The sequence below is a fragment of the Formica exsecta genome, unplaced genomic scaffold (genome assembly GCF_003651465.1).
Source record: "Formica exsecta isolate Colony F162 unplaced genomic scaffold, ASM365146v1 scaffold122, whole genome shotgun sequence".
Taxonomy (NCBI): domain Eukaryota; kingdom Metazoa; phylum Arthropoda; class Insecta; order Hymenoptera; family Formicidae; genus Formica; species Formica exsecta.
The window spans coordinates 1,402,893-1,416,883 of record NW_021848556.1 but is presented as its reverse complement, the minus strand read 5'-3'; the positions used below and the strand labels follow the sequence as shown (position 1 = coordinate 1,416,883).

At 39.9% G+C, this 13,991-nt stretch overlaps 1 protein-coding gene across 2 annotated transcripts in view; it reads left to right on the top strand.

The window, feature by feature from the left end:
- Nucleotides 1-8,179: 8,179 nt before the first annotated feature.
- The window catches only part of LOC115245408, a 12,742-nt gene continuing 6,930 nt past the window's right edge, over nucleotides 8,180-13,991 (top strand). The window contains exons 1-2 of one of the 2 annotated variants that reach the window (XM_029823718.1): nucleotides 8,180-8,372; nucleotides 13,720-13,938. In XM_029823718.1, coding sequence (XP_029679578.1) covers nucleotides 8,367-8,372; nucleotides 13,720-13,938 — 225 coding nt within the window. In that variant the 5' untranslated portion in view covers nucleotides 8,180-8,366. The remainder of the gene's footprint in view (nucleotides 8,373-13,719; nucleotides 13,939-13,991) is intronic. The other variant, XM_029823724.1, reaches the window with a different exon arrangement.

Below are 13,991 nucleotides of genomic sequence, written 5' to 3'. Positions count from 1 at the left end.
CTGAGGCTCGCCTCTCGTCGGGCCTTATATTGCCACCACCACGACGGCACGGTCCCTACTGCGATCGGGGTCCCCTCTTTCTCATCTTTGAGCATTTCTGCCCGCGTAGACGGTGCCACCGCCGATCCAGGTATGTAGGAATCGAAACCATCGATTTTCCGAGATACTGCAAGAACTTGAGATACCTTATTGTCCCCACGATAGATGCAAATTCTCCACTTTTATTGAACAACGCTTTTTCAAATACTCTGATTAGTCGCTAGCTATTGGATATTTAATACGAATATATCTCAGTTGCTTTGAAAACAATACATGATCGACAACGCATCCGAAATGATGATGATGTAATAATTTTTGATAATCCAAATATAGTCAGACACATTATAGAAGTGTATAAATTTGTAACGACAGAACACATACAAGTCTATCTAGCATGACGGAAGATTCATCTGCGAAGCTGCATGAATCTCTAGATATCTCCTTGAAGATATTTTGATCTATGACTATCATTAATCGTTTGCTCATAAGAAGGGGTACGGAGAACAACTTGCCAATACTTTCTCGGTGGTAGGAAAGTACAAGGTACAACGATTCTTTTAGTGTGTCGGTGCGGTAGGTTTGTGCCGTATGACCTCGACCTAGGAACTTAAAGAGAAGTATCTGTGGCAACTTATTTCCCGATTCTCTTAGCGACTCTACGCGTTCGCATAAAATTCCCATACGGTATGCCCTCGTCGATTTTTTCTTCATCGCCGTTAATTGAAGGAACATAAATTACGCTCAACGATGCAGAAATTTATAGCAAACGATATAGAAATGATAAACTGATAGTTATGCTTTTATAAGTGGCAAGTTCATCTACGTATAGCTAGTGACGCGTGAAACATTGTAAAATTAGTATAGTCGACGAATCAGGATAACTTTATTGGCAATAACAATTAATATTTAAATCTCTCTAAAATACACGCCTTAAATTTGAAATTTCGATATCTTCCCCGAACGAGAATAAAACAAGGTTAATTTACGGGATTTTTTTATCGCTCGATTATACATACGTGCATCGTTGACATTTTGGGCGGGTTTACGCTGACAAGATGAGAAAGTGACGAGAGACATCGATGACGTAAGTTTGTCAAGGCCGCGAGAATAACGACCCTCCATCGATAGATCGGCAGTTCGGTAAGCGAGATTAAGAGAGGAAGGGAAAAATTGCTCTCGAGAACCAAGCGCTCTCGAAGACGCGATTGAAATGTCGAGATTGCGGACGCGGTTGGAAAAATGATGATGGATAATTATCTCTTTCATCGCGAGTTTGAGCATGGGATTCTTAATACTTCCTAGTTGACCAGCTTTAAGCCGCGAAGATCGCTTCCTCGAGAGGGAAGTCAGGGATCCTTAGGCTTAACTGTCTCTTAATTATCGTAGCGATGAGTCGTTACGATTTAAATTATCCTTGAATTTGTATAATCGGGTTTAATATAAATAGCATCGTGAACATTTTCTTCTTTTTTATTTTATTGGCATTTTTCGTGAAATAACGTGAAATAGCTTATATCGTAAATAACGTTGCGAATGGAACCGGGTATGAAAGTAGACGTAAGGTTTACATAGAAAACTAGACGTTTTCGAACATAATTAATGGAAAGTCGTGCGTGATATTAATATGTTATCACCAACGATCGTTTTACATAATATTTGTTTATATCGATCGACAGCCGCGAAAATCTGCCTGCAAACAGCTTTCTACGATGATCTAAGATTTTTACATAACGTCGCGAAATGAAGCGAATAAATATTCCGCATCGCGCCGTATCGTTGACGCTTTTGCTTTTGCCTTACGATATTATATTTTACGCAAAACAGAGAGACACACTCATCGTCGAGCTGCACCGCGCCGTCTATCATCGTCGTCGTCTTGGTTGATCTGCGGTCGAAAGTGAAACAGTCGTGGATGCAGTCTCGTTTGTGGCCAGATTGTCGCGATCGCCGCTTAAATGATAAACCGAATATATCGAAATATCACAACATCGTGACACAATCGTGTCTCGAAAGCCGGCGCCGCCTCTCGACACAATGCCATAATCATCCGCGGGCATGATCGTTTGCGCGGATATTTTTTTTCAAATGTCAGAGTAAAAGAAAGAAAAAGACAGAGAGAGAGAGAGAGAGAGAGAGAGAGAGGGCAAGGGCTCGCTTGGCATTTTGGGCGCGCAACTCTTCGCACACGTCATTATTGCACCATCGTCACCGCCCGAGGTAAATGCCAAGCGTGCTCGCGAATGATCTCTTCGTGGATCCCGACGTTGGATCGCATTTCATTACGAATCCATGACTCGGCGAGAAAATCATCGTGGACTCGGGAATGTGCCCTTTGCCAATCATAAATTCCACAGTGATGATCGACGTGATTCGCGAACGCTACCGAGATACATTTATAGTTCTTTTTCTTTCAAAAATAAAGAGAAGAGAAAGGAAGATAGACTTTGAGGCGTACAACTCATTATTTTAATTGCCTTTGATATATATATATATATTATAAAATTCAAACGCCTCTTGTTAAACCGCTATAAATTTTGCGAAGCGTGAAGGTCACTTTAGTTTCCGGTGCATCATGAACATGATTATATGGCAATAGCGGAAGCGTGATGATTGCAGTTACAATAACGCCTCATTTCCGCGATGACATATAATTACCACAGATAATGTACGTACAGAATTGTATTTGGTACAACTCAGAGAATATAAAATTAATCAACTGTATATCTCATTATTTTTTTTGTCTTTTATATATATATATATATATATATATATATATATATATATATATATATACTGAATGATTTTTATTGCATTAGAAATGACTTTTGCAATTTTCGCAAATAATACGCAGTCGTCTCGCGACTTCGAACAGAAAAATGACCCGGTTCTGGGTTTCGTTTCGCATTTTCCGGCAACATAATCGCGCGCGCCTCTCTCGTATGGCGCAATCGTGGATACAATGTTCACTGAACAGCAAATGCGAAACTGCTAGAAAGTATGTCTCGACCTAACGCACGTTCAGCGTGCGTTTTAAAATTAATGGCCTTGCGATATAATATTCGTTTACTTCACCTCTCTCTCTCGCATTTCGTTCCCGACCTTACACGCTCTTCTCGCGACGCACCATTACACCGCTTCATCCCCGCTCAGCGAGACCTATCGCGGATCAACAGGCGCAGGAATTTGCCCTTTGCCAGATGAAGAAAAAAGGAAACCCGACGACCGTGCAAAATGCCGTTTTCCTCTTCGTCTAAGCGGCGCCGAGATGCGCCATTATTACCGTCCAATTACACGACTTGATGGCATTCTTATCGTCGATGATTTCCTTCATCTCGATTTATTATACGCGAATCGATGGACCACATGAAAGCCCATCGCCAACCCTAGATACGTCATCGCTTTCGCTAAATCGTCACGAGAAAACGCGTTTTTCTACGATAGTTTTGATGAAAAGTCGAGGATCTTGTTCGTTCGATCGCGAGAGCAGGAAGCGCTCGAGGATGCGTTCACGTTTATCCTCGACCTCCTCTTCCTTCCCCCGAACGGCAGGTTACGTTTTCCCGGGTCTCGGCTGCGATCTCTAAAGCGCAGCGATGATTCACGTAATTGCAACCGCTTCGCTTTTCGCCTCGGGACGCGGTTAGAAAGCGAACGGATCGTCCACGCGATCCATCCTTCGATCCCCTCTCGAGAGGAAGATCTCCCGTCATCGGTAATCATTAATGTCAAGAGACTTTGGCAAATGAGAACCGTCGGCGTGCTTTCGGAAGCGAGAAAAATCCGCGAGATCGATGGCAATCGCCGCAAATGACGACGATTTATTCGAAATTAATTTGCCGTGGACTGGAAGCGAGTGCGAGCATAGTCGACTCGATTGATCGGCGGACGACTATAAAGAAAGGGTGAAACGAAATGTCAATGGTAATGGCATCTGAGTATAGTAATCGTGAAGAAATCATTAGGATATATAATTCAATCCTTCTAAAAATACATAAAACGTTATAGAATATTATTTTACATATTGAAGGAGATAGCCAGCTTTCAATCTACTGATTTACGCGCGGCGATCTTTAATAAGATTCGAATATACTTTAAATTTCATTAGCGACATAAATTTTCGAGAAATTGATTGCGAGAGCATAGAAGCAAGAAGAGACTTTTACTACAGAACCATCAATCGACGAATGCGAAATGTTGACAATTTTTGGGCGCGGTAGAAGCGGTTCTTGGACAAGTTTCGTCGGTTCCTTATCCCCGTTGCGAAAAACCAAGTCTTCGGATCGGTGCGGCCCTGGCGTGACATATGCCACGGCGGTGAAAGGAAACGAAGACGAGGCAACGGTACGCGGTGTGTCGGAGGCAAAATCAGCAGCCAGGCGCCGCCGCCAACCGAAGCCTTCGAGGTGCAGAGCTTTCTCTGCCCGCGGCCAAGGCATCGCCGCCGCTCGTTCGCGCCCGCTGTATTTCACATACATTGTGTAGAGCCACTTTGTTATACCGTGGGCTCCATCTCTCGTTGATCCAACACACCTGTCGATCGTGTCCCTCGATCTCTGAGGATCGAGCGAGGATCGAGACGGTCGATAGATTTTCACGAATTTATTTCGCAAAGCGTCCGAAGCAAAAAACGACTCAAACAGCGAGGATAAACATGATATATACATAGATGAGACGTGTAATTTGCGGAATTGCTGAGTAAACTAATCGGGTAATCGTGGATAAATCATGCATCATAGATGCAAGAGTGTCGCGTGGACAAGTTGTTATTATCACGAATCGATCATGGAGAGATCTTTCTTCTTGGATTTGATACTGATTTAGAAGTAAATTATTCTTCATGCGATAATTAATCAATTCCCATAAATCCTACTTCTTTTCTAGAATTTTTATCGGATGTTCTTTTTTTTTGTTGAAAAACAATTACGTGCATATTTTTTATTCACCCCTTCGACTTTCTGTCTATTATTTTCTGTCGCATCTTGTCGCTAATCCGTGTTCTTATACACACATACACAGAAATTATGCTGCATAGACACGCGATATTATCTGAAAATGGAGTTTCTGAATTAATCAAAGCGAAAGGCACGAAAGTGGCAGACCACGGTAGTTGCATGACACATCGTACGATGCAGCGGGATTTCATGAAATTTCCGAGTTCTCGGGGGAAACGACAAGTAATAGCGTGACAATTCTTATATAATGTCACGATTAAATAAACAGTGCGCTCTTTGACAATGTCGTCTCGCGATTAAATTCATCGATCGATGGTTAGCGCTCTTGCATAAAGCATAGGGATTCGAACAATGTCAATGGCATGTGCGAATAGTGACAATCGATAAACTTTTGCCAATCAAAAAAATTGATAATATACTTTTCATTGTACATATACATTGTGTACTCTTTTTCTCTCTCTCTCTTTTTACCCCTTTTCTTCTCTTTTAATTTAACTGCGAGAATTTAATCGAGATATTTCTCGAAGGTACCTTGAAGATCGTACCTTGAGACAACTCCTCCTTTCAAGGCAGAATTATTTATATTTCTCGTAATTGAAGCAAATGAAAATAGAAGTCCTTTAGGAGTGTATTACGTACCGTTGAATATTCAGAGGTTCGCATTCTGTTTTACGGAACGGTGAGTTTCGTGTGCATATGTATCTTGCGGAATGCGCAGTTTATTCGCGCAGTTGACCGAATGGCCTTACTAAATCTTGCTTGCTAAGCACTTGCGAAAATCCGCTCGATCCTATTATCGTTTTAGAGCGCGTAACCATAATCTCTCTCTCTCTCTCTCTGTTTGTTATTCGTTGCAAGGCCGCGTCCTTGTCTCGCCTACGTCTCCGCGACTCGCTTTGTCCCGCTCCACCCTGCGACCAGCAAGGTGCATCTGATTCGATACCACCTGGTATCGTGATAGTCTAGCGACCTCGTGGGTCTCACCGTTTATTGAAGTCGATGGACTGAGAAATCGGGCGTCGAGACGTTGAGCGAATTGTGATTCGATTGCATCGATATTAGGGTTGTCTGATCGTACGATCCTTCGGTTTTCTTAACACCGGAGCGAGACGCGAGTTTTTCTTGTCATCTGTATCGCGTTGTAAGAATATATACGACAAGCAAGGCGTCTGTCAATATGTACACATTGATAGAGTCTCTCGTCCCGTCGTCCGCCCCATTGCATTTTCGATAAACGATCCTAGCATTTGTCGCTAATCATTCCCCTCTCGTCGCGGCGAATCTTTTTCCCTCGAAATTCCCATTCTCCCATCATTCTCCTCCGCGCCGTCTTCTTCGCTCTTCTATTTCGCGATTTTTATTTTTTTCTGGACGATCACGTTCGTCCGGTATAGCCCTATCCGTCTTCTGTACCCCGCCATCGTACGCTCGACAATATTAATGGCCGTTACCCTTCGTTCCGGTGAGTGTAAGGATGCATTACTATTTTTACCCAGTATCCATCGAGATTCTTCTACGTGACATAATAAATTATGTCTGTCTATCCGGAGATAGAGCGCGTTTCCTCTTCGTCTCCTCTTACATTTATGTGTGCAAAGAGTATTCTATTATCTCATCCGTGTTTTCTCTGGAGTATTTCATTTCTAAACGCTTTCCGCGCGTTTCCACGTTAATTTCATCATGTTGTCAAGACGGGCAGAAGGAGCGACGGCTAAAGCATATAGGATAGCGTTTAACAGCCTTTTATGCAATTACTATCCAATCTATCATGATACGAAATTCGTACATGTACGAGAATCAAGAGATATTTTCAAACCTGTCCCAAATTCTGAAGGGCCTTGATGTTTTGTTCATGTTTTTATTCTCCGGATGCCAGTTTTGACAGATTCTTTGATTTTCTTTGTCACCCGTCGCAATTTTTCGCGCTTCTGATCGTATTAATAATGTTCGTTTCTTATCTCTCTTTATTTTATGTTCTCCGATTTTATCCGTATCCTGTCTGAATGTTGCCATACTTATCTTTTTAGTCAATAGAAATATAAGCTATCCTTCTCTTTTCTTTTTTAATGCAATATGTGCTCGGCAGAGGATTACATTTTTCGCATTCCCAAAGCGACAAGCTCGATCTTTTTCCCTATCTTTTTCTTCGAAATTCCCATTAAATCCGACTTAAGATATCTTCTAACGTATCTTTACTTTTCTCGACTAGATGTGTACGTTTTTTAAAAACTCGAGTCGACATAAAGCTTATTTCGTGACGATAAGGATGGCAATATAAACGAATTGTAGTTGATTTAATCTCCAGTTTCTGATAGATATATCAGAATACAGTATTCGTTGGATCATTCGTATTTCCGTCTGTTACAAGCTACACAATTAGTTTAATTGGCAAAATGTAATCGGAACGCTGCAGTTATCGTGGATTAATAATTAATCGGTTTGATCAAATGGGCTGCTACAAGAAAGATAACGGAGTCGATTAACCGATGAAAAATAAAACTATTGAAAATTTATATCTCAATGTACGAAAATGAGATATTTACCTTTAATATTAAAGTTATTATATATCTTAATAAATTATGTATTTAACCAAATTTTTTAATTTTTCTCGAAAAATATATTTATCAAGTTTATAATTGCAAAACTGAACGTGGTAATTACATAAATAGTTTTATGTAGCTTCAAGAAAAATGAACTTGACGTTTAAAATCTAAATAATTCAAGAGAGAAAGAAAAAAAGCAAACAAGGCGTGAATTTTATTTATGATTGTACGTAATATTTTTTTAATATTTTCAGTTTTTCGCGTAAAGAGGAAAGTCCATTTTGAAAATAATGCGGTTTACCCAATACGAGTCATTGATTTACGCATTAGACGAAATGAAATAATAAACGCACGAGATGGTAAATGCGTGTTGGTGAGCGCTCCTTATCCTCCCCACGGAAAGCTCTTACTAAAAAATTCAATCGAGCGGGAGAGAGAGAGAGAGAGAGAGAGAGAGAGAGAGAGACCAAACATCCAACCTGTCTGTCCACCTTCGTGCCCACCTGCCAAGACGCGGCTCATCGCCCCGGCGCGATGATAAACGGACCACCGTCGCTCTCACCCCCGACCGGCACAGAGCGAAAACAACCCCCGCTTCGCTTTCCACCTGGCTCTTCTCATCCCTTCTCCATCCGAAGAGCCGCCGGACTGCCAATCCTCGCGGAGCGAAGCACACGGTTCTGCCGCGCGCGCGGCCGGATCGCAGTCGCAGTTGAAATCCCGAGAAGAACCGAGCCCCCGTCGCCGCCGAGAGCCCAAGTCGTAATCCTGGACCAAGTAAACGGACGCCTCGGAGGATCGTGCCGGGATCTTCTGGCATGTGATCAGAAGCATGCAGGTAGGATCGATCGTGTCGCGCTCATTTATTTCTTTTTTTCTTTCCCCTTTTTCGAACGAAGGGGTCATCACGGAGTGATTTAACGAGATCTTTCCTTGCGATTCGATCATGATTTATAAGGGGTTGTGATTTATGAGAGTGTACGCGCAGATGGGCTCATCGATCGTTGCAAGCGCGACCGAAGAGAGTGAACTGATTTCTTATGTGTGACGATTCGCGATATATTTTGTGAAATTATCTCGTGATTATTTTATTGTCGCGTTGTATAATGTTTTAAGAACAAGTGCGTAGATTGCTCTCAGTGTTACATAAATTAAAAAAAGAGACGTAGATTATTTCTCTTGTGTTTGAGAATTTATCACGTCCGTTATCGAAAGTCAACGAGTGTGGGAAGCATACAGGTGGGTCGGAATCCCGTCCTATGCAATCTGTATTCCATCGCTGCTGCATCGCAAATAGTTGGTATTGCCCGAAAAGATATACAAACAATATCTATTATTAAAGAAAATTTAACATTCTAGGTACATGTTTTCATATCATGTTTTTCGAATCAATTGCCTAACTATATTTTATTCATATAGATCGCTCACTTTTTCGCATCTGAAAAAGGCACGTATCTCTCAAATAAATATACTTCGTTATATTTTTCGTCTTTCCACTTTTACCACGTTTTTATTATGTACCCGAAATATATATTCTACGATACTCCCTCGTAGATTGAATTAGATTACACGGGGATGACCGTTATATAAACTTGTTGGATTCAGTTTACGAGAGACGTGCCGACCTAAAACTGCCGAGAAGTTTCAGGGGTTGATAGCGGTTTGGGGTTTATTTTACGCAACAAACCCTCTTCATATTATATCTCTATTACATTTTATTTATTACTTTTCGTCTATCAATTTTTCTTATTATTCTAATTTATCCATCTTTATAATTAACAAAAAAAAAACAGCTACACATAAAATTATAAAAATATTACAAAATTATCGAGCTAAAAAATATAAATCACGTATTCTTTCTGACATTTTATAAAATAGCTTTGTGTTGAGATCAGAATCAACTTTATTGTAATAAATGAGGATTCATTCGTCAGATGCGATTTGCGAGATGGCCGCGCTTCTCCGTCGTTTGGGGAAACATTTCCGTACGCGGTAAATACATGTGTGTAAAGTGTCGGAAACTATAATATGCGATTCGGAGCACAAGGGTCTTTTCATTTAGTCAACACAGGCATCATGCCAGGAAAACGATGTCCCTGCTTTTTTTTTCTTTGCCTTCATCGACCGCCTCGTGCCAAGGCTAAACAGGAAGACAAGATCTTACAGTCATGGTCACGAACAAACGTGTCTCTTTACGCCATTATGTTGCTATCAGTGTCCTATCCCGGTATAATTATCGGCTGTCTTTTTGCGTTTCTAGTCGATAGTTCTATCGTCATAATTCGCTTTTAATGATCTTTTAGATGGGGAGAATCTTATTAAGATTTATATGAGATTCCTTCTGTAAAACGTTTTTAATCAAATAGACATCAGAAAGTGAAGTATTAATAAATTGAAAAATTGATAGATACGTTCATGAAAACTAACATGCACGCGATATCATTCAATGAAATAAGCACTTAGCGAGTTCGCGAGTATGTAAATTCTCTGAAGGTGTTGCAAATTATTAGAAAGGTCGGAACGAAGATTTTAATCGCGACGAGAATAGCGTGATGGAATAATATTTTTTTTTTTTACCGTCGCGCGTAGATTAAATCGTGAAAAATGCATTGCGAGATTCGTGAGACGCAGCTTCCGGAGCAGACGCGCGATACAATTTGCATTAACTTCGCTGGCAAGGTTGTTCGACTCGAAGCGCACAGAAAGCAGCGAGTGACTTTCCAAGTTTTCACGCTTCTAGGACCGACAAGAATATTATCCAAACGTCAAAATTCGCGAACTTTTCGAGAGCACAGACAGGATATTCCGAGGGGATTCGCGGGACATCCTTTCGACTGCAGACTTCTCGACTCCGCGTTCAAATTGATCAAAGTAAGGATGAAAGGAAGCTTTCCGCGAGTCTATACCCCGTATAGATATTACGCATTTTCTACCATTCTTGAGTTTTATTGCGAGATTTTCTGCCGGTCAATTTGGAACGCCGCCAAAGACTCGCGTCTCGAAAGCTTTTACAATATATCCGGAGCTTAAACGCGACAATATGCTAAAGTAATGCTCGTTTTATTCGCACCGCGTTTCTCGTATCTGTCTGTCGGTTCGTTGGAGCGACAGAAAAAGCCAATGCCATGCAAATGTGACGGAAGTTTTCCAAAGAGAGAACAAGCTCCTTTTCGATCCGGTTTAACGCGTTTTCTCGCGCGGTGATTTTGACGATCAATTTTTACTATTGATGGAGAGGATATCGCGTTTGCAAATTCTTTTCTGTCATTGTGGAAACGAGTTTACACTCTTAAAAAAGAGGATCTTTGCGTTATCGATCTGATTCCGTATCGTGCATTCCCCTCATCGTGTCCTTTAGCGTGACTCGAGATTATTCCGTCAAGCAATGAGAAGGAAGAAATGTTAAATTTTTTCACAAATATTAAAAGATGGAATAAGAATCGAAGGGGGAACATTTTTCTTTTCGCGCGTTTTCAGAAAAATATTTTCTGCTAATTAGCAGCTATTGTTTTTTTCTTTTACTCCTCTCGCCTATTGATGAAGCGAAGTAATTATAAATTTCGTGTCTCATTTTGCTTTCTCGATAGTATTTCAGTTACGACCTTCTAGTTATATCGCCGACACACTTCCTGCTCACGCACTATCGATCTGTTTCGTGTTCTTCTTTGGCCAACTCCTTTGGTGCTACCTTCATTTTCTGTCAAATCAGTCTTTTTTTTTTATTCGGTGAAAAATACATTCAAAGAGTGAATTATATATAGCATTACTTGTATGATTGTTTTACAACAAGTGAATATTTCAAAGTGTCTCGATTTTTTACCTAGGCACTTTCGGTCCATATTTTATAAGTTTGCTTTGTCGAAAAAATTTGTCTCGTGAGCGTGATTAAATTCTATTGTTACGTTGACATTATAGTGATAATATAAATATAAAAATATGTGATGTATCGCAAATATCAATTTCAGATAGATTTAATTATGCGCATTTAAAAATAATCCTTTGATATAATATTCTCTCGCTAAAAGCGCAGAAATTATTAATATCGTCATTTCCGTTCAAGTAGCGTTAACTACGACTCCGTTATTGGTACGCATGCAAAGTTTTCTGGCACACAAAATTAGAGAGAAAGAGAAAGAGACAAAGCCGGATTTCGTGACGAGTTACGCGTTTTTTCCCCGACACAACGCATTTTCATTCGCTCGTGCCTTATCGATCTGTTTCGCATTGCTTCTGCGGCCTGTCGTCTTTTCCCGACGCTTTTTTGTACAGCGGAGCGACCTTTGCAAGCTCGCCGCACCGGAAACCAGCGAGCCGTTTATCCCTCCTCCGGTTACGGCTTGTCGGTCGGTGGACGAGCGGCTTCCTGCGTGACTACGATTCTCTCACGACGACGACGACGACGACGACATTTTGAACTTTAAACCATGTATTATTATTATCCACGCTTGTCCACCGTCGCAGGCTTAATAAAATCAGATCGTTCGATCGACGGATAGGGAGCTCTTACGACGAATAGGCTCCGGTGCGAAAAGGCCGAAGGTGAGACACGAACAAGAGCAAGAATAACAATCCATTGAGAAATTACGAACCGAGAAATGGATAACATCTTAGATTGTACTTAGCATCTTATTTTGCTAAACTTTAATGACTTAATCATAACGTTTAATAATTTTTAGTATAGGAAATTTTGGAAGGATATTAGTTGAAATAGTATCTTTAATTCAAGAGGGCTCTTAGTGACTTATTATTAGAGAAGTTTTTATAATTGAAGTAATTATTAAATATGAAAAATTGTTCTATGATTTATTTAATAATTATTTGTTTTACAACAGATTATTCATTATATTTATATTCTTACATTTTCAACAGATGGAAATATTTATAATAAGGAAGAATGGTATATTTAAAAGATTATGTAATTTTATTGTTGATATTTAATTAAAATTAAAAATAATTAATATAATCGATATAAAACATATATAATGTATAATTAGACTGATATAGAATGATGTCATTCTGTAGATTGGAAACGGTTGGACCATTTTTTGTGCTTTAAGCGTGTGACATTTTCTCTCCTCTAAAGACAAATCGCGCGCGCATTGTGACATTAGTTATTCTAGAGATTGTGCTATAATATTAATAAAAGATTAGTGCGTTATTTACGAACAGTTCATGGTCGCGCGATATATTTTACGGAGCTTTTATTTAGCAACCCAACAAAACCTAATCCATTAATCACGATCTTAATTTCCTAAGGAATTACGAGATTCTTCAAAGTTTACTGAGATCTCAGCTGTAATTATATATTAGTTATATACGGTTACCGATATGACGTCAAAGCTACATTTTATGGTATTATAAATGATCGATAAATATACACGAGCACGACATTTCGTGACAAACTTGTTAATAATAACGCGGAAATTCCGATTTATCACTACTTCACAGCAGCAATTATAAAATCTGTGCTCCGTTTATGTAATAACATAAGATCCGATGTTTCATTATCAAATATATAAAGATAAGTATTTATCTCCATTTTAATTTAAAAAAAATCTGCACGCGAGAGAGGATCCCACTGCGTTATTTTTATTATCTTTTCTTAAACATCGTTGAAATTGGAAATAAAGTTTCGCTCAATGAATTTCGCTTGCGAGTATCGCATCGATTAAGCCATTCTTGAAACGCGACCGTGACTAAAAATATTTCTTTTTAATATTTAATATGTTAATATCCAGCTGTGAAGGACCTTTTATGTGTCGCTAATGCAGAAAATGTTTGTCTCGTGCCACGACGATATTACCAAGTTTCTAACGGTAACGTAATTTGTTATCGAAAGTCAGCGAGTAACTAAAAGTCGCAAGAAGTTTTTTACTCGCGTTGCGCGATACGGGTCTCATAATAATTCAATGGCGATACAGTTTCAAGTGCATATGTTACGAACAAAAGGAAATTTAAATCTCGTTTTACCTAGACTTGCACTCAACATCATTCTCCAAGAATGCATTACGTTTCGATATAAAAAATTTCTTGGACAAATTTGAATTTATACTGACTTTATCTGAATTTATAATCTCAATTATGTGAAAAGCGAGCAGGAAAGATTAAATTTTCATTGTACGAGAGAGATACTAATCGTGAGAGCTTGACGTACCTCGAGTGATTAAGAATTAAACATCGTTTAGCAGAAGCCACTGAGAGAGCTGGGTTTGTGCCTCAATACCGGGGGATCGACAAGCAACGTTGTCGTTGCCGAGATCTGCAACGAGACACGCGGTGGGCTTCCCCTTCTTCAGATATGGCCCAGCGACTCGCCCAGAGCCGAGGCCGACGATCAGGCTCAAGCTTTTGTGTTCCCAGACGTGCAGGAAAACGTCAACGACAGTGGCATCGAATCTATTCAGGTGCAACTTTTATATATACGAGAAGAGAAGAGAAAAACATATATATATATATA